At 39.8% G+C, this 26,070-nt stretch overlaps 1 protein-coding gene and 1 pseudogene across 2 annotated transcripts in view; one reads left to right on the top strand and one right to left on the bottom strand.

Moving 5' to 3' along the window:
* The window catches only part of LOC308425006 (terminal uridylyltransferase 4-like), a 111,670-nt pseudogene extending 94,870 nt beyond the window's left edge, over positions 1-16,800 (bottom strand). The window contains exons 1-3 of the transcript in view: positions 16,521-16,800; positions 15,114-15,214; positions 10,635-11,081 (exon numbers count right to left, since the gene is read on the bottom strand). The product of the transcript in view is annotated as a terminal uridylyltransferase 4-like (transcript). The remainder of the gene's footprint in view (positions 1-10,634; positions 11,082-15,113; positions 15,215-16,520) is intronic.
* A 291-nt stretch (positions 16,801-17,091) lies between these two features.
* LOC308425005 (pre-mRNA-splicing factor 38A-like) lies at positions 17,092-23,904 on the top strand (the record flags this gene model as incomplete). Its single annotated transcript, XM_080942622.1, is given in 10 exon segments — positions 17,092-17,095; positions 17,421-17,506; positions 19,179-19,289; positions 20,923-20,925; positions 20,929-20,949; positions 20,953-21,035; positions 21,684-21,710; positions 21,799-21,896; positions 22,318-22,367; positions 23,863-23,904. Coding segments are annotated over 10 exon segments (525 nt in total).
* Between the last annotated feature and the right edge of the window lie 2,166 nt (positions 23,905-26,070).

Below are 26,070 nucleotides of genomic sequence, written 5' to 3'. Positions count from 1 at the left end.
ATATCTACAGAACATATCATCCTAAAGTAAAAGAATACACCTTCTTCTCACTACCCAATGGCACCTTCTCGAAAATTGACCACATAATTGGACACAGAACGAGCCTCAATAGATATAAGAAGATTGAAATACGCCCATGCATCCTCTTAGATCACCATGGTTTACGGCTGGTCTTTAACAATAACAAAGACAACAAAAAGCCCACAGACACATGGAAACTAAGCAATGCTCTGTTAAATGATAGCAGGGTCAAAGAAGAAATTAAAAAAGGAATTTAGGATTTTCTAGAATTTAACGAAAACGAAAACACAACCTACTCAAACCTATGAGATGCAATGAAAGCAGTTCTGAGAGGAAAACTCGTAGCCCTAAGTGCTTCCAAAAAGAAACTGGAGAGAGCTTACACCAGCAACCTGACAGCACAGGAAAAAGCTCTAGAACAAAAGGAAGCAGATATACCCAAAAAGAGTAGACGGCAAGAAATAATAAAAATTAGGGCAGAAATAGACCAAATAGAATCAAAAAGAACCATTGAAAAAATCAACAAAACCAAGAGTAGGTTCTTTGAGAAAATCAACAAGATTGATAAACCCCTAGCAAGACTAACTAGAGGACAAAGAGAGAGTATACAAATTAACAAAATCAGAAAGGAAAGTGGGGACATAACAACTGAAACTGAGGAAATTCAAGAAATCATCAGATCCTACTACAAAAACTTATACTCCACAAAATTAGAAAATCTGGAGGAAATGGATGAATTCCTTGACAGATACAAGATCCCAAAGTTAAGACAGGACCAAGTAAACCATCTAAATAACCCTATAACACCTAAAGAAATAGAAGAAGTCATCAAAAGTCTCCCAACCAAAAAAAGCCCAGGTCCAGACGGGTTCAGTGCAGAATTTTATCAGACATTTATTGGGGATATAACACCAATACTCTCCAAACTATTCCAAAAGATAGAATCAGATGGAATGCTACCCAACTCATTTTTTTGAGGCTACAATAACCCTCATAACTAAACCACACAAAGACCCTACAAGGAAAGAGAACTTCAGACCAATCTCACTTCTGAACATTGATGCATAAATACTCAACAAAAACCTTGCAAACCGAATCCAAGAACACATCAAAATGATCATTCATCATGACCAAGTAGGCTTCATCCCTGGGATGCAAGGATGGTTTAATATAAGGAAATCCATCAATGTAATCCACCATATAAACAAACTCAAAGATCAAAATCACAAGGAAATCTCAGTAGATGCTGAGAAAGCATTTGACAAAATCCAACACCCCTTCATGTTAAAAGTCCTGGAAAGAACAGGAATCCAAGGTCCATACCTAAACATAATAAAAGCAATATACAGCAAACCAACAGCCAACATCAAACTTAACGGCGAGAAACTTGAAGCAATCCCACTAAAATCAGGGACTCGACAAGGCTGCCCACTCTCCTCCTACCTATTCAACATAGTACTGGAAGTCCTGGCTGGAGCAATTAGACAGCAAAAGGAGATCAAGGGGATACAAATCAGAAAGGAAGAGAGATATAAACATCACTCTTTGCTGATGACATGATAGTGTACTTGAGTGACCCCAAAAATTCCACCAGAGAACTCCTACAGCTGATAAACATGTTCAGCAAAGTGGCTGGATACAAAATCAACTCAAACAAATCAGTAGCCTTCCTATACTCAAAGGACAAACATGTGGAGAAAGAAATTAGAGAAAAGGTACCCTTCACAATTGTCACAAAAACTATGAAATACCTTGGTGTGACTCTAACTAAGAAAGTGAAGGACCTGTATGACAAGAACTTCAAACCTGTACAGAAAGAAATTGAGGAGGATCTCAGAAAATGGTAAGATCTCCCATACTCATGGATTGGAAAGATCAACATGTTAAAAATGCCAATCCTACCAAAAGCAATCAATACAGATTCAATGCAATCCCCATCAAAATTCCAACCCAGTTCTTCAAGGAATTGGAAAGATCAATGTGCAATTTCATATGGAATAACAAAAGACCTAGAATAATGAAATCCATCCTCAACAACAAAAAAACATCTGCGGGAATCACTATTCCTGACCTCAAGCTATATTACAAGGCAATTGAGTTGAAAACTGCATGGTCCTGGTACAGAAATAGGCATGTGGATCAATGGAATAGAATAGAAGATCCAGAAATGAACCCTCATGTATATGGTCACCTGGTTTTTGACAAAGGAGCCGTAAACATTCAATGCAAAAAGGACAGCCTATTCAACAAATGGTGCTGGTCCAACTGGCACTCAGCATGCAAAAGAATGAAAATAGACCCTTTCTTATCTCCTTGTAAACAGGTCAAGTGTAAGTGGATCAAAGATCTCCACATGAAACCATATACACTGAAATTATTGATGAGAAAGTAGGGAAAACCTTGGAACACATAGGCACAGGAGAAAATTTCCTGAACAAAACACCAATGGCTCAAGCTCTAAGGTCAAAGATTAAAAAATGGGACTTAATGAGATTGCAAAGGTTCTGTAAGACTAAGGATATTGTCAAGAAAAAAAATGGCAATCAACAGAATGGGAAAAGATCTTTACCAACACCACATCAGATAGAGGCCTAATATCCAAGGAATACAATGAACTCAAAAAGCTAGACACCAGAGAATCAAATAACCCTATTAAAAAATGGGGTACAGAGCTAAACAAAACGTTCTCAGTTGAGGAACACTGAATGGCCGAGAAACATCTGAGGAAGTGCTAGACATCCTTAGCCATCAGGGAAATGCAAATCAAAACATCCCTGAGATTCCACCTCACACCAGTCAGATTGGCCAAGATCCAAAAATCAGATGACAGCAGATGCTGGCCAGGCTGCAGAGAAACAGGAACATTTCTCCACTGTTGGTGGGGTTGCAAACTAATACAACCACTCTGGAAATCAGTCTGGCGATACCTCAGAAAATTGGATATAGTACTACCTGAAGCCCCAGCTATTCCACTTCTGGGCATATACCCCAGAGACACTTTAATACACAACAAAGATATATGCACCACAATGTTCATAGCGACTCTATTTATAATAGCCAGAAGCTGGAAAGAACCCAGATGTCCTTCAGAAGATGAATCGATACAAAAATTGTGGTACATTTACACAATGGAGTACTTCTCAGCCACCAGAAACAATGACTTAACCAAATTTTTAAGAAAATGGCTGCATCTAGAGAATATCATCCTAAGTGAGATAACCCAGTCACAAAAGAACAGACATAATATGCAGTCACTGATAGTAGGATGCTAACCCCAGAGGCTTGCACTCCCCCAGAAACAACTCACAGACTGTATGAAGTCTAAGAAATAAAGAAAACAAAAAAATATATATTTACAAAACAAGAAGACTTTGACTATTCCATGTTGCATTTTGTTTTGCATGTACTTTATGCTCATTGTAACTATTAGGTTTTCAATGCATACTGTCAAGCCCTTGAAAATATCAAGTACTGACTAAAAAATATATTCACATAGTTTTATGTAAAAATTATTTTAATATCTGAAAAAGCAGTACTGACAGAAATGTATAATTTTAAGCAAAAAATGTTTAAAATCTGTACATTTATCTTTGTTTTGTAAAATAAAGTCGTTTTAAAAAAAAGTTAAGTGGCTTACACAGCTCTGGAAAATACAATGGAACATGAATATATGGAATCCAGGCAAAATGGGTCAAATTACTTCCTCAATAGTCTGACAATTTAAGCTTTAATACAGAATGAGTGTTTCGTCAGGTACTAGGTTTTTTTTTTTTTAAGTTTTTAAAGAAACTTTCAATTATTTTTTAATATGTGCAGTACAGGAAATAAAACACAAGAAGGCAAGAACAAAGTCACCCAGGCACAAGTAGCTCAGCTATGTGTATTCTAGATCCTGCAAGTGTGCACACACTTAGGTAACTGAGATTATGTATTATGTGCCATGATTTCCCCCATTGTGAATATTCACCAACTGAAAGCCCCACGCTACAAGAATTCTGATTACCATGAATATACCATGCCATCTCAATCTGTCAGACGAGATTGTATTCCTGACTTCCTTGGCAGTAAAAATTTCATAATTTTTTATGACAAAAATAGCAGCAGGCTTCTAGATAGATGTACTGGCTAAGTTACAAGTAAAGTCTGCATTCCCCCAGTTCTCAGCTCACAGGGAAACATAAAGCAACAGACCACACTAAGTTAGCATTCCTAAGCTTATCATCAGCTCTATACACTAACATATGTAGAAGGGGTGTTCCTAATCAAGAAATGTATTCCTATGGCACAGCTGAGAAATGCACTTATGATGGTGGTTCTCATGATGTCAGTCTCCACACAGCTGCAGATATGGCCCTGAACTTCCTCACACTGTACAGATATGGTTTAATAGTTCCATGTTCAAGAGGAACCTTCTTGTCAGTTCTACCATATCAACTAGCTGTACTTTTAACCATGTGCTCTCCTTTAGGACATGACGTTCAGATGACAAGGAATGAACTCTGTACAATGAACACAAGTATCTCACCAAGACGCACATAGAGACCCCTGGGTAGAGCCGTCTTCTAGATACAGGGGCACTGGGAGCCTCTCCCTCATCCATCCTGTTCCTTGCTAAACTCTTAAGTGCAGATGATGCTAGTGAAAGGATTAACAAAGGCCATGTCCAGAACACAGCCCTCCCCAAAGACTAGCCTGACTTTTAGTGATTCTTTTGCTACTTCTAACATCCTTCAGCCACAGGGACTTACCTCTAATGCCCGGCAACATTACCTAACCAATGGCCAGACAACTTGAACCAACCAGAGCTACAGTGCCTTTTTCTGAGCACTAATCTTTACCTTAGGTCACCTCCACCTGGTACTATCATCATCTCAAAGGCCAAGTTTAACCTCCATTTCCCCAGTGTGACCATTCCTCTGAAATAACAAAACAATCCTAAAAACTGGTATCGGCTCTCTGTTTTTACCATGTTGTACATTTTTACATGTATGCATTACTGTACACATGTGTGCACACATGTGCCACTGCACTTGTGTGGAGGCTAAAAGAAAAGATTTTTCTAAGAAAAAAAAAAAAAAGAATTGTAATTCTCCTATCAAGTGGATCCTGGAAATCAAACTCAGGACACCACCATAGTGACAATCACCTTTATATGCTGAGCCACCCTACCAGTCAGTTATTCACTTTCTTACTGTGTTGAGATAAAGTCTATATAGCCCTGGCTGACTCAGAGCACAGAGATTCACCTGCCTCAGCCTAGAGTCAAAGACATGCAATACCAAATCTAGTCTATTGTGCACTTAAAAGTCTAGACACTAGATATTCCAAATAAGCACTTCTGTTTCCCCAACATGAGGACACTGTAGGGAACACACTGCACACCCGACAAAGGCTGCAGTCAGACACTGCAGGGAACACACTGCACACCCGACAAAGGCTGCACTCAGACACTGCAGGGAACACACTGCACACCCAACAAAGTCTGCACTCAGACACTGTAGGAAACACACTGCACACCCGACAAAGGCTGCGGTCAGACACTGCAGGGAACACACTGCACACCCGACAAAGTCTGTGGTCAGACACTGCCTTCTCCACAGCAAGGCTCTGTTCTAGTCCCTCTTCCAGTTCCAGGGGTCACATGTGGAAATGCCATGGTTTGTGGGGAGAATAACACTGTCACTTCCTAAGTGGTTTTAAGAGTTTTTCCTACAGATTTTCACATAATTTACAAACATGTCTGTGTAACACACTGGCACCTCTATACTGTCTAGAAGACTGGGTGCTGCAAATTTGGACACATCTTCTATACATGACAAAATAAGATGTACAGATATAAGGGACAATGACTAATCTTGCATTACCAAACTTACATTAGCATTAGCATTAGGCCCTTCATTTTCTTTCTTCCTCCTTCCAAACTCTCACAAACAAGGCTGCATTGCTGCTCAGAAGCGGTTCTCTCCTAGTTCAAAAAGACAGCATTCATCATGAGTTTAAACAGGAGAATCAACAACACCTATTATTTACTATGTCTACTTTTAACATACTTTGTGAACTTCTAAACACCTAGAAGGACTAGATGTTTCAGATAAGGACATAAATTTGTTCCCTATATACAGAGCAGTGTTAACCACACACACATGTAACTAGTTAGATCTCAAACTGTTTTCTGGTGAGAACATTCTGGTCTCCCACCTTTCTTTGCTTTCAGCTCATTCCTGTGTCCTGTGGCACAGGCGCCTGTCCCTTGAATGATACACTTTCACAACTCTTCAGAAGACCACCTTGCAGTGAACTAACAATATCCAGAGTGTGAGGCTACTAACTACTTTTGTCATACATTGGCAACCTCTTTAATACCTAGAGACTAGATATCATAGGACTCATTTGTCCAGTATCTACACTATATACAGTATAGCAAAACTACATGAGATGCACACAGCACACAGGGTGATGGGGAAGCTAGGAATGTCTAGCACACTAATGGGATCTTTGCAGTTTCCTCCCTCCCACCTCCTCAGTCCACTGAACAAGTACAGCCAGTACACTGTGTGCAGATGTGGTTAAGAATCCTACTTCTACACATGATTTCTCCAGTTTTAAACTGTATACACAAGATAACATTCTAGCAGTTGTAACTTTAAATGTATCAAGCACTTTCAAATGCTGAGAAAGAATAGATGTTTCATGTAAGAACTTATCTGCTATTCACATGACATTGGTAAATAAAACTATGCAAGACAATGGATATTATCATAGGTATCTTCTAAATGTAACCATTTGGGCTTCCACCAACTTTCTTCTCCCTTCTCTCTGCCTTCAAACCAGCAAACAAATATAGGCATGTGTAATGCTTAGAAACAGCTGAACAAATTCCTATCCGCAAGCCATTTACAGAACAAATTTTTCTATGAATTTTAACCTTGTACACTATGTGCTAATTTTACTACTCTGTCATACATTGGCAACCTCTTTAACATCTGAAGTCTAGATGTTGAAAATTTTAGACATATTTGTCCATTATATACAGTAACATACAGCAAAACAAAATGCACATATATAGAAATGGCATCTGAAAAGGTCCCATATACACACATGCTACTACATGACCATTGTCACTGCCTCCCAGCACCTCCCCACTGAGAGAGTACAGACACTACTGCTCAGGGGGACTTGGGGGGAGCTCATCACTCTGCTTCCAAGAAAATGATTCATGAGCTTTTGCAAAAAGATATTTACAAAGTGATATTTCACTTCCTCTACATTTAACATACATTGGGTACTTCTAAACATCTAGATAGACCAAATGTTTCAAGTAAAGACTGTTGTCCACTATGTACACAGCAGTCCAGTAAACAATACACATGTAACAAAAGTAATTAAAAATTCTTTAACACAAAATGTAAGAAAAAAGTGTACTCTACTAATTCTACTGTCATACACCTGCAAGCTCTTCTACGCCTAGAGTGAGCAGATGCTGTAAATGAGGACCCCTTTGTCCTTTACATTATGTACAGAGCAAAGCCAAACAAAATGGGATAGTGGTTCCTTCCCACCCACGGACCACAGTGGCTGAGAGCTGTGTTTTCTCTTCTGGGAACCAGCACACAAACACAATGTGGTCAACTCAGGAGTCGTTTGGCTATTCCTCTCCAAACACTATTTCAAATAAATCCTAACAAAAAGGTATTTACAGAATGCTTCTTATAAAATGTCAGGAACTTCAGAGCAGCTAGAAAAACATTTCCAAAAGAGAAAAAAAGAAGAAGAAGAAAACCTGGCATATTCAAATACACACATAAACATGGGGGTGGGTGGTAAATGAGGAATAAAATGCATACACAAGAGAGAAGGGGTTGGGGGGTGAGAGAGACACAGGTCTTCTTCACCTGACCAATCTGGCTCCAGACCACTTCCTCCTCCTGCTGGGTCCTCTAACCTACAGACAAACAGGGATGAATGTTGCTCCTGGGTCTTTCTAGAAGAGGCCTAAACATTTCCATTTCAAAAATCAATGCAGAGGATGAGTCTACGATCTTCTTTTTATGACAACTGGGTATACAGGTGATCTATCTCTACCCTTCGTCTGCAATCTCTACAGCTACATGTCCAGATTTAGCCAAAAGTTAAAAAGGGTAGGGGGAAATGTTGAGAGCAGCTTTTTCATATTATATACACAGGCCTTCTTCAGAGGCAGGTAAGTCTTCACCAGCGTTACTGATTGTCCACAAGCGGTTGTCCCCTCTTGGCTTCTCTTGGGTGGAAGCAAGACCTGCGGCCCAAGAATCGATTGCTCTTCTCTCAGCTATTCAGGACTCCGCTCATCTTCATCCAGGCCCATCGAGTCCTCTGTTCATCCAGGTCTGAGAGCTCGTCCAGGGTCGATCCCCTTCCGGAGATGGCAGAGTGTTCTTCCAGCAGACCCACCGCCTCAGGCCGCGGAAGCCCGAGGGGCCAGCCTTGGCTTTCAGGTGGCCCCATTTTTTCCCGCATGCCATGCCCGCCACCACCCGGAGACATCCTCGAAGGCCTGGCTTGGGCTTCTCTGTGGAGCCGACCCGACCCTGCACAGTAGGGGGCCAGGAGAGTCCTGAAGGCCTTGCACAGAGGCCTCCTCCATCCATGCACATCCTTGGCAGGAAAAGAGTTGCTGCAGAATAGCAGGGAGCCCAGCCAGTGCCTGCCCCTAGGGCTCTGGCTTCTACTGTCCACAGGAAGGGGACAGATGCTGCTCCTGGGCCCCCCAAGGCTCACCTGGCCTGGGCAGAGGCCGTGGGTGGCCCGAGTGGAAGGAGGCCACACCACTGAGCTCCCTGTGCTCTCCACCAGAACTCCAGGTACTCGTCTGTATGGGAAGACATGTAAACATTTCTATTGTAACTCCTCCAACATTATGACATCAACTATTGCCTTTAACTTACTATAAAGATATGGAGTGTAAGAGCATTTAGAAAATCATATAATTAATGATCCTGCTGTAATGGTTCTGACAGTTATATGAGGTAATTTTTAGAGAAAGTGTTAATCCTGAGAACAGAAATAAAGGTTTGTTAGACTTTCTTTTCTCCCCCCAACTCTCACTGTGCTTTTTCTTTCCTTTTCTCTCTGGTTCATAAAGAGTTAATGAATTCCTGATTCTAGCCTGGTCAGGTAGGGACCCTTGAACCAGAGAAAAAAAGAGCCAAGTAACTAACCCTTCTTTCCTTAATCCCATGCTGCTACCAACAGGACTTAATTACTAGAAACCAGAAACTTTTAACCACAGAACAGTTAACTCTTAAGAGTTAAACTGCCAGAGGCCATTAGCTTAGAGAGTTACAAGGCCAGAGATCTTTAACCTTTGGCCTTCATCTGATGTTGTGTCTCACCTCAGTACCTGTGATGTGCTCCTTACTTAAAGGAGTTTGTGTATTGTGGGAGGCAGGTGGGAGGAAGGCTAAGTGGAAGTGGTGGGATGGTGAAGAACAGAGAAGATGTGTGTGGTGGGTAGAATGTGTCTTGAAGCAGAGCCTTGTTGTAGCTCAGGCTAAGCAATTAATCCTGCCAGTGTATGTGAGTGTCTGCCAGTACCCACGAAATGTCTGTGGAAAAAGTGACAGGACATCCCGCCTTGGTGCCATCATTTCTACCATGTAAATCTTAGAAACCAAACTAAAGTCATCATGCTTCAGTGGCAGACCTTTACCCGCTTAACCACCCCACCATCATCCCAAACGCAAGTTTAAAAGCAAATCTGATCTACTGTCGGAGATTTGATCTTAAAATTGTGGAAAAGGATCAGATTTAAAAAATACCGGTAACTGTTAAGTTCAGCAACAGTAAGTTCATTGGTGATATAGAACAGTTTTAAATGAAATTTCCCATAGTAATTTTTAAGATGAAGACAGCACTACAAAGCTAGATACAGAATTAGCAAATGCAGCAAATAAGCTATTTTTGAATAATCATAGTAATGTTTTAGAATAACATTTTAGTAACATATTAAATCATCTTTAAAACTTTCTATTACATCTCAAATCTGTACTTATTAAGATATCAGAATAGATACTGTTTATTAATTCTACTAAATGTTTATTAATTCTACTTCAATTTCACCACCCCAAAATGGGGGATAGCATCTCAAGCTGGCCCCAAATACACCTGGCTTTCTGTTAGGCTTTTGTTCGTGGGGAGACGATTTCATTTAGCCTAGGCTAGTCTCAACAATTCTGAGTGGAGAAATTGCACAGGCTCTTGATTAGATCATTTTTCAAATGATTGCTAATAATATCTACACCAAGTGAGGTGAAGGTGAAAAGGAAAACAATAAAACTAATAGCTGTAAGCATTATATAATATTCAACATTCCTGTTAGAGGCTATTCATATCCTTATTTTAGAAGTGAAAGAAATACATAGAGCAATAATCTCAAGACACTGTAAGAAATGGCAAACAAGATCCAAATGTTGATTAGTCTGTATCTAAAGTCTATACAGTTTAATTTTATATTTTATCTTCATAAATACAGCTAATCTTCCTTTCTTCTCATTGTTACTCCATGTTCAACAAATAATACTAACCACCCAACCTTTCCACAACCAAATATAAAAGGAAGAGAAAAGGGAAATTACCCGAATTACCCACTGCACCATTGTTCACCAGGGAATTGGGTGCCACGGTACGAGGCCAGTGTCCATCATGAGATGAGCCAGGGATTGCCATGGGCCTGGCAGCAGGCTGTGCGAAGATGATGCTGGGATCACTCAAGCCAATATTGTTGGGGGTACTGCCAGGTGCAGAGTGTAGCATTGGGCCATGGATGGGCCATGACGGGTAGGGATCTGGAGGGGGTGCATTGGCAATAATCCCATCCCGTGCATGGGTGAGTAATGAGCTGGAGGTGATGGAGGAAAGTTATACAAGGGCACCTGAACCTGGTGAGGGGGCTGGCCTCCCTGCTGGGGTGGGCCAAGCTTAGGCTGGGATCCTGGCTGGGATAGAGGTGGGGGAAGAGCAGATGGTTGGGGAGAAGTCTGTGGAAAAGGCTGAGGCTGAGGAGAATAGGATGGTGAATCAGACTGCAGGAAAAAAGAATAATTTTAAAAATTAAGATTATTAAAATAGTTATTTTATTAGAACATTAGACACAGAACTATATGATATTTATAACAAATAATAAAATTTCCTATTACATGAAGATAAAATTTTCCCCCAGGTGCTCAAATTCTCTCACTTGAGTAATGGTTCATAAGCTGTTTTTTCCCCCTTCGTTCAAGGGGGAAAAAAAAGAGAAAACCTAGCATCATGAACACCATATGTCCTTTGTAAACTAGAAACCAACACATAAATTACTCACATCCCCTTCCATTCAGCCCCTGAACAATTGTGTATACTAGGCAGTATTACTAGGTACTGAATATGCATCTATGCCTTCGTGATGTTTAAATGTTTACTGCATAAGAAATCGGGGAGTAGGAAAAAAATTACACAGTATAACAATTTTTACTATGATAAAGACTATATAATTAGAAAGTCAGGCTTGCTAGTGTATTATATGTGTTGTCTAAGCAAGCCGGAGGATAAAGCCTAGCAAAATGGGCTGCTTATTGAGACTAATGCTCTCTACAAGAAAAGTATCATTTATAGTATAGTTTGATAAACAGAAACACCTAACTTCCACTTTTGAAGAAAAGTAGAAATCAAAGACTTTCCAAGATTAAGTAACCTTTACCTGAGACTAAAAGGTAAATAGAAGCAAATCGAAAATTAAGAAGCTTCAGAGAAGGAAAGAATACTTAGCAACAGAAATAACATGTCAGAAGGTCTATGAATGTGATGTTCTGAAGAGGTTTGGCCCGGTTGTTTTAATGCTTGGCTGAAGGGAGTGGCCCTATTAGGTGTAACCTTACTGGAATAGGTGTGGCCTTCTTAGAGGAAGTGTAGGTAGGCTTTGAGGGTTTCTATGCTCAGGCTCTGCCCAGGCTGCATTCAGATTATATGTAGAACTCATGGCTTCTGCAGTAACCATGTCTGCCTGCTTGGATGCTGGCAGGTTTCCTGCCAGGCTGATAATGGACTGAACCTCTCAATCTGTAAGCCAGCCCCAATTAACTTTCCTTAATAAGAGTTACCATAGTAAAGCTGTCTCTTCGCAGCTATAAAACCCTAACTGAGACAATGGGCATGAAAATGCTTAACTGTGTAAAATAAATGAAATCTAAAAGATGTTAAATAGTGTAGTACACAGCTAAGGGAATACTGTATCTGAGGCTTAAGAACTACACAGAAATAATCCCAGTAGGGGGGGCAGGTGGATTTGTTAAGATCAGGGCTACCCAGAGAAAGTCTCACCTCCAATTTCAGGAGTTCTGACATCCTCACACAGACATGCATGCAGGCAAGACACTAATGCACAAAAACTAGAACTAAATCATGTAAAAAATTATACAATGACCAGTATTCCTGCCAGCTTTCGGATCAAGCCCAAGTTCTCTCCATTATAAAACAAGAACCAACTAAAACAGAAACAAGGCAATGAGGGTGCCTGTGTTTTATTTATCATATAATTTATGCAATTTATACAAGAGCAGTACAAAACCACTGAAAATTTGAACAAGAAATATAATCAACTTGAAATTTAAAATTTTTCTGATTTAATAATAATGAAAAAAACTACTAAAAGAAAACACTGATAAAACTAATTAAAAGGTGCGATAACATCTGAATTCTCATTTGATATTCTGGTCTTTCACAAGTTATATTCTCACTCACGACACATCCAGATGTGAGGTGAGGAGAATATACAAATCTGGACATGGTGGTAAACACTTTCAATCTTAGCACTCAGGGGAAGAGGTGGAGTTCTGGGCCAGCCTGATCTGCACTGTGAGCTCTAGAAAAGCCAGGGCATGAGATTGGAGAGAGAAAGAAGTTAATATATAGGCAAATAAAGGACTATGAAACAACTACCCAAGTAGAAATGAATTCCCAACATTATTACAAAACAACAACAATGACTATGTAGTATGGCTAACTTTGATTGATAACTTGACTACATTAAAAAGTAACTAAAACCCCAGCAGGTATGCAAATATGTGAGAGACTTTTTTCTGCTTGCCCTCAATCTCACTATCAGGTTCATCTCTCCTGAACCAGTTCTTTTCTGGTGCTAGAATCTCCTTTTTTGAAATTCCAATGTGAGCTGAAAACTGGCTGCTCTTTAGGACCTCTAGCACCAGAATGTGACTGCTGAAACATCTAGATTCTAGGACTCAACAACTACCAGATTCTTGGCTTTTTTGTCAGGATACAGCCATTACTGGACTAAGCAGACCATAAGCTGTAAGCCACTTAAAAATGTTTTAAATTATTTTTATTTATATAAGTACACTGTAGCTACCTTCAGACACACCAGAAGAAGGCATTTTATCCCATTAGAGATGGTTGTGAGCCACCATGAGGTTGCTGGGAATTTAATTCAGGACCTGTGGAAGAGTAGTCAGTGCTCTCAACCACTGAGCCATCTCTCCAGCTCTTAACACACACATTCTCTCTCTCTCTCTCTCTCTCTCTCTCTCTCTCTTTTATTCTATCAATTCTGTTCTAAAGACAACCTTGAGTAATATGCCATATTTACAAAAAAACAAAAACAAAAACATGAATAAACAGTAGAAAAATTCAAATAAATGTTCAGAAAAAATGTTCAGGATTCTTCTGCGAACAACCTTTATTGTACAGCACTCTGAGCTGGAGACTCTCACGTGGAAGAAAAATGCACTGCTTATATATGCCTAAGAGACTTGTGTTGCTACCTGATTGGTGCATCTTCCAGTAGCTCATAAGCATGCCCCTAGAGTGGGCTGTGACTTATGTGGTATTTGAGCACCATGAGGAGAAAGGTTTTGTTGGCTGAATAATAGGCGGGAAGCTGGCGCCATCTATTGGCAGCAATGGCTCCCTACAATCTATCATCATCCCCAGCTCCCAACCTCTCTTTTGGTAAAAATCAACAAAACATATTCACAGTGGTATAATTTTATCTTTTTGAACATACTTAAAAACATACATAAAACGCATGTTTCCTTTCCTACATTTAGTCATTAGAAACTAAAATTGAATTTATGCTAGCAAATGAAAATATAAATTTTTACAGCTAGGCTCAGCAACAAAAGAAGAATATGCAATGAGAAAAGGATACTTTACTACTATGCAACAGCAATACTTAATCCTCCATATTAGTTATTTTATTATGAAAATGAGAAAGCAGGCTCAGATAAGTTAAATAGCTACATTATTATTAATAGGAACATAGATGTTACTTTAACTTATGGGCCTAATAAGGACAACTCTGCAAATTATTATGTGATCTTTGGTATTACATATGATGTGATGGTTGGTGTTACCTATTTAAACAGGAATGTCCCTCATAACCTCATATGTGTGAATGTTTGGCACATAGGGAATAAGACTATTAGGAGGTGTGCCCTTGTTGGAAAAGAAAAATGTCTCTGTGGAGTGGTCTCTGTAGAGTGGACTCTGAGGTCTCATATGTTCAAGCTAAGACTAACATGGCAGTTTCTTTATGCTGCCTGCAAATCAAGGTGTAGAACTCTCAGCCTCTTCTCCAGCGCCATGTCTGCCTGCATGCTGCCATGTTTCACACCATGGCAATAATGGACTAAACCTTTGAAACTATAAACAAGTCACAATTAAGATATTTTCCTTACAAGAAATTTCCTACACGATGCCATGATCATGGTTGCTCTTGACAGCAATAAAACCCTAAGACAAATGTCAACATCAATCTAGAATCCAGGAGAGATGGATGTCTTTGGGCATACCACTGAACAGGTTCCCGTTTCTGGCCTGTATAAAATGGGAAGAAGATGAGTGTGCATTCATGCCTTTCTACTCACTTTCTTTGGATGTGATATGACAGCTGTTTCGAGCTCCTGCTGCCTTGTCAGACCGGACTTTGAAATGTAAACTAAAATAAATACTTTCTCCCTTAAGTTGCTTTTGATGGTATATTATATTAACAGGAAAAGAAACTAAGACACATGAAAAGTAGTTCTCTTCCTGTCAAACTCATTCATAGGCGGAGTACTCACTCATTCTGAAGACTGTCTAGTCCTCATGGACTGGTCACTCTGTTGTGTGGCTGAACCAGCCACCTGCTGAGCATTGACAAGATTACAGACCAGCTGGGCTGCTGAGAGAAGACATCACAGAAAAAAAAATCAAGATACAGAAAAAGCAGGTAGGCAAGTTGTTTCACACTTGTAATCTCAATGTTTGAAGCACTGAGGCAGATGATTTCTGTGAACTAGAAGGGAACCTGCACAGTGAGTTCCATGCCAGCACTGTGGAGAGAGTATGAGACTGTCTCAGACAAACCTACCTCACGGGAAGTAATAGAAATGAATAAACAGACATCAATAAAATTAAAGAACACTGATTTTAATGGCATTTTTTTGTGGCACTGTGGGTTGAACACAGGATTTCATGTGTAAGGCAGGCACTCTACAGTGAGCTACGACCCTAAACTCCAGTGTCTTAACAATTTCTTGTCTATAAATTTTATCAAGCTATACTTTTTGAAACAAGGCTGGCATTGATCAAGTACAGCAATATACTCTACATAAGCAATAGATATATATTTCTCAAAAGATTATACTAAAGCAAACTTTTAAGCAATGATCCTTTTAAAGATGTGTCCACTGTTCTCTTGCCCAGCCCATGCGGAGATCAAAGCCAGAGCATTGCATAGGGACTCTACCACTAAGTTGTATTCACTTCCTCCTTGTTTTTTTGTATATAACTTTTATTTTATTAAAATTTTTATTATACATTTTATTTTATTATAATTTACTTCATAAGTATTAATGTTTTGCCTACATGTATGCACCAGATGCATAAACGTGAGAAGGTGGAACCAAATCCCATGTAGCAGAAGTTGTTGCCAGGCAACTTTTTTCACTGCCTATCCAAGATGCTAGAAACTGATCAGGTCCCCTAGCAGAGCAGCAAGTAACAGCTGAGCATGTCTCCCAGGCTCTTCCTCTTAATTACCAGGTTTTTTGAAACAGTCTTGTTATGTAGCCAAACAAGCTGCTTGTTTCTGTCTCAGGGATAGTTGGCTTAAAAAATATTTTCCAATCTCTCATGTAAATTGTTTTGTTTTTTTATTTTAAATTTGACACTGTAGAGCATCAAAACCAGAGCCTTTTATATTGCAGATTTGTACTCCTATTAAACTAAAATCTTGGGCCACATTACTTAAAAATTAATATGTTAAGCCAGGTGTTATACATGTGTAATTCCATGGAAGCTGATGAAGGAAGACCACAAATTTAGGGCAGCCTGAACTAAATAGCAAAACTGTTATCAAAATGAAGTGTACTAGTACTGGGGCTGTAGCTCAGTAGTAAACCATGTGGGTAGTGTGTATAACAGCCTTGGGTTGATCCCTAGCAACAAGCAAATTAACATTTGCAATTTTTTTAATCCTTTCTTACCTTCCACACTACTATTCCTCTGGTGGGCCATCTTGACCTCCAGTCATTCCCGGCGAACATGTCCGGCATCTCCACATATGAAACACCTAAGGTCTCGGGAGTCAAGAAGGTCCCAGGAGTCTTTTTCTTCTTCATTTCCTTCTTTCTCTTCTTCACTGTCTTTCTTCTTTAGTCTAAACAGTAAACTGCTGATACCAATAATGTGGAGCCAGGAACTTACAAACTGATGATTTGCAAAACAAACTAAACCATATATAATGAAAAATGGACTAACATACATAATTCTATGCTGTTATTTTTTCAAAAAGCTACTTCTAATGAAAACATACCCAAATCATGACAAAAAATAAGTATTGTTGTTGTTTTATGAAATCATTTGTCTGTTTCTTTAATTTTTGAGACAGTCTCTCACTATACAGCCTGCTATGTAAAAGCCACTGGCCTCAAGTTCAAGATCTTCCTGCCACTACTGGGATGGTGGATGTAAGCCTGAGACCCATATGGTAGGAGAGAACAGGTTCTGGAAAGTTTCCCTCTGACCTCCATACATATAGTGTGGCAAAACGTGTGCATGGGCATGTAATAAGTAAATAATAAATGTGATTAAATCATTCTTAAAGAGCTAAGACACAGGGTAGGGGACTTAGCCCAGTAGTAGGGAGCTACAGTTGGGGATTTACCTTAGTGACAAAATACTAGCTAGGCAATCTCAAAGCCCTACTTTCAGTTCTTGTCTCAGAGGAAGGAAGGAAGGAAGGAAGGAAGGAAGGAAGGAAGGAAGGAAGGAAGGAAAGAGGTGTTGCATGGAGGGAGCTTCATATAAAAGCTCATGATTCTTTTACTCTTTAGGTAACTTAAGTCATTTCCAGATTTCTTAATCTAATTGTTTTTCTCTTCCAGAGTTTGAACTGATGCATGTAGATGAGTTCATTGATGAATTACTGCACAGTGAGAGAGTCTGTGACATCATTTTGCCTCGGCTACAGGTATGAGGCCAAGGTGACCTTTTTCCTACCACATGAACAAGTACCTACTGAATCATTGAAGCCTTAAGAGTAGTCTTAAAAAGTCCTTATGCCAAAATTTATAGAGGATAGGGAATGAGAAAGAACCAGGTAATGTTTCTTGGGTTGGCCAACTTGAAAATAAATAGAGGAAAGGCTCTATAGGATATCTATCCCAAATTTAGCTGGAGTACTGCTTTTTCAAACTGGCAAACCAGTCTATCAAACAGAAAACGATCACTCAGAACCATCACAGAGCGATGATTATCCATGAAACAACAAAAAAGGACAACTGTTAGGGCTGAGGAAATGACTTTGGGGTAAACCCCTTGCTGTGTAGACCTGACTCTGAGTTCATATCCTCAGAACCCACATTCAGAGCTGGTGCCTGCAGCAGTAACTCAAGCAGGCCACTACTGGCAGATGGAAGACAGAGAAAGGATAATGTCACAAGCTTACTAGTCATCTAAGCTAGCATCCACAGCAGTGAATAAGAGACACGCACAAAACAAAGGGGAGGCAAAAAATGACACCCAGTCGTCCTCTGACTTCACGTGTGCACTCTGACATGTACTCACACTCCCAGATAAAATTGTAAAATATTGAAAGAACTGAGCACATTTACTGAAAGTTTATTGTGCCGGGCATTGTGGTACAGGACTAAAGTCCCAACGCTTGGGGACCTGCACTAGTTCTAGGACAACCAAGCCTTCGTAGTGAGACTGTCTCAAAAACAAACAATAAGCTCACCCAATACCCCTCCAAACAACAAACAAACTGCCCAGTGCTAGGAAATGATTCATTTGTTAAGAGTGTTTGATCTGTGAACATAAGGACCCGAGTTCAAGTCCACAAGCACCCATGTAAAATGCATGGCTGCAAAGTACCTATAACCCAAGCTTGGCAGGCAGAGACACATAAATGCTTAGAATTTGCTGGCCAGATAGTGTATCCAAAAAGGCAACTCCCAGCTCAGGTAAAGACTGTCTCAGTGAAGTAAAGTGGAGATCACAGAAGACACCGAGGTCCTATTCTGGCTGTCTATAGATAACATAGGTAAGTATATTTGCAGACTCATGTGCATGTGTCACACAGATGAGCAAATTTGCCTTTATAAAATTAACACATTTGCTTTTTATGTTATCTTTACTAACCATTATTAGTGCTGGATATGTGTGAATGGGCCAGGGCATGTAGGGGCCAGAGGACATTCACCTTTGACCAGAGAATGCCAAAAGAGGGCATTAGAGCCTCTGGAACTAGTGACCCACCATGTGGGTACTGGGAGTTGAACTCAGGTCCATTTCAAGTGCAGCAAGTGTTCTTAGTAGCTGAATGATCTCTCCAGCCCTGAAGTTAACATTTTTGTTGACACACAAATTGATTGACAGTGCATTGACCTCACTGTATAAAATCATTGGAAATAGAATCAATTGTAAATGAACTTGTTCTCTTCAGCAATCTGCTTATGTTTGTCGGGGAACTCTAAAAAGCATATGGGATTCCAGGTTTATTAACTTTTTAGGAAAGTCTTGAAGTGGCATATCATACCAGACCTGTGGTTCCAAGGCTTGTCCATCAACCCCAGGAGCTCAGTGATAGGGTCAGGATATGGAAAGGCAATGACTTTTAACTTTGACTGTGTTCTCTGTAGAAACGGTGTGTGCTGGAAGAAGCTGAGCAACTGGAGCCTCGAGTCAGTGCTCTGGAAGAGGACATGGATGACGTGGAGTCTAGTGAGGAAGAGGAAGAGGAAGACGAGAGGGTAAGGCTCATATCGAACTTTAAAGGCTGGGAAGGAAGGAAATAGCCCTCACTTTATTTGTTAAGCTTTAGTTTTAAATTAATGGCAACCTTTTCTTTTTACAATTTTGTGGAATAATTACTTAGTTTTGGGGGCCTTTTGGACAAGGGGAGCCCAATTGTGTGGATAAGGCAAGATAGACATTTCAGTCTGCTCAGGAATACTAGGATTACAGCCTGTACCTAGAAAATAAGAGTGCTATATGGTTACTAAAATTCTGAGCTTTAGCATCAAATACCCCTGGGCTTGAAAACCTCTTCTCTGTCACAGTAGCAGTAGAGTCTAATGGTCCTGGTATATCTCCCTTTGTGTTAGGGATTGCATCCACAGTTTCACCTATGTTAAATGCATATTCTATTCCTGAGGTGTACCAGACCCTACTGCTCTGTTAGATTACTTCTGTAAAGCAAGGATTACAGAACTTTTCTCTGAAGAATGCTGTGTGTTCATGAAGGTCTCAGTATATTTCTACATAATTAGTAAATGAATGCTAGCTATCAAAGTCTTGGACAAAACACTTGTCATGCTTGACCATACTCTTAAGGAGAGAGGGTACCTGCGGCACAGTCATATTTTGTCAGAATTAATGATTATAGTGCTTAAAAGTTGAAACCAACCCACCTCCTCAGCTGTCAGTATTTAAGGAGTCAGGCCGGTTGTTGACATGATTTTTAAGCAGCCATTGAAATGATGGAGATGTGGAAGTGCTTATAGTAACAAAGCTTTAAAGCATTTGCAATTGTATTCTAACAAACACCGTGCAAGAGCCAGAAGGACATAAAAGAAATTCTTGCCGTGATGACACATGCCTTTAATTTTGAACCCTCTAGAGAAGCAGTAGAGCTCTGTGAGTTTGAGATCAACCAGAGCTGCACAGTGTGACCTGGTCTCTAAAACTAAAACTAACCTCAAGTTGGGTTTTATATTGATAAAAACAGTAATTAATTATTTTTTCTCAACACAGAATTATCTGTTTTTGACCCTTGAGATATTATTTTTTAAATCTTCTTTCTTTTCCCTCCACTTATGTGTTTGACATCTTTACCACAATTCCAAGCTGTAAATGTTGTATGTAAATAACACTCTGGGCATTGCTTCACTTGACTTCTCGTTTTGTTTGTTTGTTTGTTTTTTCAAGATAGGGTGTATACTTCTGAGTGTCCTGGAACTATATAGACCATAGTGGTCTCATACTCATTGACACTCACCTGCCTCAGTGTCCCCAGTGCTAGGATTAAATACATACACTGCCATGCCGGCTTCTGCTGCTACATACCCTTTTGGAAGAACTAGAGGAAATTATTATAAAGATATTCACTATGGGTTTGCATTCAACAGTACTGAACTTGGATCTATTTCACATTCCTAAGGAAATCAGTATTATTATTTCTTATTGTAGTCAGTCCTAGGCAGGTTACCGAGAACTGTGTGTTGTTAATTCTTTTGTCACTATAACTACCAACCCATGTAGTCATATCACTGTTGCAGAGTCACTTGAGATAGATGTACACTGGACAGAACAGGAAGGGAACTGTAACCAAGTGCCTCATGGCTGCTGTTATTAGAAGCCAATGTCCCTCTACCTCTTTTCAAGCTGTAAAGAGTGCTGTCACCTGACCACTGACAAGGAAGCTACCGAGACTTGGACAAGCCAAGGCACTCACCTGCCCTGCACTACAGGAGGAGCCGGAGACGCTCTCCCAGAAGGTAGGGTGGAACATGTTGCCAGTGTTGATGTTTCTCTATTACTAATGAACCATCACCCTTAAAACCTCATTGGTAGACAAAAAAGAACCCATTTCTTGGGGCTGGGACAGATGGCTAAGTGTGTAAGAGCACTGGCTGCTCTTCTGGAAGAACAGGGCTCAGTTCCCCACACCCAGGTGACAGCTCACAGCTGTAACTCCAGATACAGGGGAACTGGAACTCATACCCTCACATCTATTTATATTTAAAAAAAACCATTTTTTAGTGTGTCTTCAGGAAATTAAGCTGGACCTGGATCTACATTTCAGTTATAATTACTCCCCTGCACCACCTGTCCTCCACCAGGTTAAATTGCCTAAGTTCTGAAGGAGTTGGCAGAATTCAACAGCCAATAGATCCTTTCAGACAATGGTTTTTCCAGTATCTATATGGCATATTTGCTGTTATCTGACTGTTCAAAATAGGTTGCATAGTCAAACAGAGTATTAGAAGTAGAAAGATACTACAGTTAAGACATAGAACAAGGACAAATCAGAAGTCACAGTGTTCAGTCCCCAGTACTTCTCACTCTTAAAGGAGGGAGTGGTTTTTTTTTTCAATGTACTGTACAATACCCAGTACACTAACCTGCTCTTCCTCTTGCCACAGGCGGAGTAGATCTCCTAAAAGAAGAAGGTAGGTCCTTGGTTGTTTATCTCATGACAGTTTTGATAGGGGAAATCGTGTGTAAATGTGTGCTGAGCTAACTGCTCCTTTTCCATAGTCCTTCTCCCCGACGAGAAAGGCACAGGAGCAAGAGTCCACGGCGCCATCGAAGCAGGTCCAGAGACAGACGGCACAGATCTCGCTCTAAATCCCCAGGTGCAGTATATGGGCCCTTTACTGATCTTCTTAGTAATCAAATCTAAAAGGAGCATCAAGACTCCTGCAACACGAAATAACAAGCTGCACTACTACCCAGCAGAGAAGGAAAGGGAGACATGGAAACCAGAAGTTCACATTCGTCGTTTCTGAGCTTCATCATATGGAAATGGGATTTCAGTTTTTTATCCTAATTGCACAGTATAATAGAGGTCAAAGCAAAAAACAGCTATCGTGCTCTGGATATATGACTGCATTACTGCATTCCCTGCTGCAACTAACAACCACCTTCGACAGATGTGATAGTAAGTTGTATCCTTAGAATAGGCCAAAAAAGTAATATGAGAACTGGAGGAGGGGAGAACTATGTTCTAAGATTGGGAGAACAGAAATGCTCATCCAATGACCTTTGCTTCCCTAGGTCACCACTGTAGTCACAGACATAGAAGCCACTCAAAGTCTCCTGAAAGGTATGGGCTAAACCTCCATCTTAAGAATTTAGTACTTGGCTGAGAAGGTGACTCATTGGGTAAATAAGGTACTTGTCATGGAAGCTGGAGGACTAGAATACAGTCTGAAGCAACTGTGTCAAAAGCCAGGTGCACCTGAAATTTTAGTGCTAGAAAGACCTTGCTGGCCCACCAGTGTGTGTGTGTGTGTGTGTGTGAGAGAGAGAGAGAGAGAGAGAGAGTGTGCACTCTTGCACACATGAGCGTGCCTACTTTTGTGTGTACGCAAGAGTAAGCACACACAATTTTAAAGACAATTAAGATGAAGAATTTTGTTTTGATGTGGCTATTTTTAGCTATCACAAAACAAAAATAGACATTTTTCCCCTCAGAAAATTCCTAGAATTCTATTTCTTTTGTACCTTGCTTTTCTTTATAGAATTAAAGGTTTGGATAGCATAGGACCTATATAGTTTCAATGGTTCTGGGATCTAAGACCTATTTTTTTCTCTTAAATAAGGTATCCTGTTTTCCAACCCCAAATCCCCCAGACAAGGTTAATCTTAAGATATATTTTTATTTGTATTGTACATATGTGTGTATTTGAAGTGAGTGCAGATGCCAGTGGAGGTCAAATGTATGAAATCCCAGAAACTGCAGTCATTGGAAGACCAAATGTGGATGCTAAGAACTCAACTTGGGTTCTCTTTAATAGTGCTTTTTCTTAATAATTGAGTATGTGAAAAACAAAAACAAAAAACTCAATAGTATCTCAGTGGCTTCAAGGATAAAGTACTTGCTTTGCAAAGCAGTCCAAATCCTTAGAAACCACTTTTGAAAAGCCTTTCTTGACTCCCAACACTGAAGGTTCCTCAAGGTAGACTGGTTATCTAGACTCACTTCATTTTGAGCTCTAGTTTTCTGATGCTGGGATAAATGGTATAACCCAAAGCAACAGATTTCTTTCAGACTGTACTTATAGGTGGCAGTCCTTGGTTGAAGAAAGTCAGGGAAGGAACTCAAGCAGGAATCATAGAAGAGAACTGCTTACTCTCTTGCTTTCTCGATAGTTACACAGCCTAGACCCAACAACCTTGAAATGAGGCTGTCCTCAGTGGATCGAGCTTCCACTCAATCAAGACAATCAATCTCTCACAGACATGGCCAAAGCCAGTCTACTATAGGAAGATCCTCAGTTGACATTTCCTTTTCCCCAGTGATTGGGTTGTGCCAACTGGACATCTGCCTCAATAAATGAAAATGAAGACATGAGTGTCATAGCTTCCAGCCTGCATAGTCACTCAAGGACATGTGTACATCTGGTGCCATGTAAAACACACAAATTCACATGTAATCCCAGCACTGGGGAGGAAAAAGTGGGAGACTGTCAACAGCCTCCGGCCCTCCCCTCCGCCCACACACATCATCTTCTGTTCCTGTCGTCTGTACTCATCATCGTCAGCACACTATGTGCATCTTATGTGCTACCTAACTGAATGGCTTTTATCCATTTCAAGTCTAAGAAAAGCCACAAGAAGAGCCGGAGAGGAAATGAGTAATGGATTCGTCTTGATTTTAGTCCAAATGACCTGCAGTGGATATGCGCATGTCTGTTTAAGGGGATGATCAAGATCTCCTCTTCAAGAAGCTATGAGTATTTTGGATTTTTCAAAATCAACTTCTTGTTTTGTTGGGTTATGTTTTTATTTTATATTACAGATGTGCTAAATTTTTTATCTCTTTGGATTATAATCAGCTGATTTGAGGAGTGTTTTTGACTATATCAAGGTCAGGTTTTGGCCTAAGCAACTATGGCTATTCATACTTAACAGGGTCAAAGAAGGCCAAGGAATTGGAGAGGTTCCCGAGAATAAAAAGATGTGATCCTTTTATTTGTAATTAAACCTGAGACAGTTCTCCTTTTTCTCTGATTTTTTGGTTTCTTCTCTACAATTAACTGCTTTGAGAATCCTCTGGTTTATGCTGCTGTTTTGTAAACACCCAACTAGTAAAGCATAGTCATTCTTAACTTCTAAGGACAGACAGTGGAGGTTGCAATAAACATGCAAAACAACTAGCTAGTTTTGCAAGAACAGAAGAATACATTCAAACATAAAGCCTTTTCTGGGTTTTTTAAGTTCAGTTTCATGAAATAATTCAATGTGATCGTACGTAACAGCTTTGATACAAGCCAGGTATCATGGTTCTCGAGTGTAATCTCAACACGGCTGAAGACTAGTACTGTTCCTGGTTTTGACCTAAGTTGCTGGATAACAAGAGCCTGCTTTCAGAGGGTATGGAAGTGAGACGGTTGTGGTAGGAATGAAAATAACACATTCAGTTTAGTAAGTTGGAGACAGTTGTAGTGTTTCTATGTGGGTAAAATAGGGACTAGTGGAGTTCAGCATAGTGCTCTAGGCCAGAAGATTTAGATTCCCAGAGAGTAGGAGCGAGCAGCAGTGCCTAGTAATGAGGGCCACCTAGGAAATAATAGAATTAGTAATTCACAAAGGCTGTTCACTTTATTTTTTAAACGACTTTATTTTACAAAACGAAGATAAATGTACAGATTTTAAATTTTTTTGCTTAAAATTATACATTTTTGTCAGTACTGTTTTTTCAGATATCAAAATAATTTTCATAAAATTTTGTGAATATATTTTTTAGTCAGTACTTGATTTTTTCAAGGGCTTGACAATATGCATTGAAAACCTACTAGTTACAATGAGTGTAAAGTACATGCAAAACAAAACGCAACATGGAAATAGTCAAAGTCTTCTTGTTTTGTAAATATATATATATTTTTCTGTTTTCTTTATTTCTTGGACTTCATACAGTCTGTGAGTTGTTTCTTGGGGGGAGTGCAAGCCTCTGGGGTTAGCATCCCAATATCAGTGACTGCATATTATGTCTGTTCTTTTGTGACTGGGTTATCTCACTCAGGATGATATTCTCTAGATGCAGCCATTTTCTTAAGAATTTGGTTAAGTCATTGTTTCTAGTCGCTGGGTAGTATTGCATTGTGTAAATGTACCACAATTTTTGTATCCATTCATTTTCTGAAGGACATCTGGGTTCCTTCCAGCTTCTGGCTATTATAAATAGAGCTGCTATGAACATTGTGGTGCATATATCTTTGTTGTGTATTAAAGTGTCTTTGGGGTATAAGCCCAGAAGTGGAATAGCTGGGTCTTCAGGTAGTACTATATCCAATTTTCTGAGGCATCGCCAGACTGATTTCCAGAGTGGTTGTATTAGTTTGCAACTCCACCAACAGTGGAGAAGTGTTCCTTGTTCTTCGCAGCCTCGCCAGCATCTGCTGTCATCTGAGTTTTGGATCATGGCCAAACTGAGTGGTGTGAGGTGGAATCTCAGGGTTGTTTTGATTTGCATTTCTCTGATGGCTAAGGATGTCGAGCACTTCCTCAGATGTTTCTCGGCCATTCGGTGTTCCTCAACTGAAAACGTTTTCTTTAGCTCTGTACCCCATTTTTTAATAGGGTTATTTGATTCTCTGGTGTCTAGCTTTTTGAGTTCCTATATACCTTGGATATTAGGCCTCTATCTGATGTGGTGTTGGTAAAGATCTTTTTTCATTCTGTTGGTTGCCTTTTTGTTTTCTTGACAATGTCCTTAGTCTTACAGAAACTTTGCAATCTCATTAAGTCCCATTTGTTAATCTTTGACCTTAGAGCTTGAGCCATTGGTGTTTTGTTCAGGAAACT

This window comes from Micromys minutus, assembly GCF_963924665.1.
Source record: "Micromys minutus genome assembly, contig: SUPER_9_unloc_1, whole genome shotgun sequence".
Lineage (NCBI taxonomy): Eukaryota > Metazoa > Chordata > Mammalia > Rodentia > Muridae > Micromys > Micromys minutus.
Note: the sequence above shows the minus strand (reverse complement) of the source record. Positions and strands in the feature narration are given on the sequence as shown.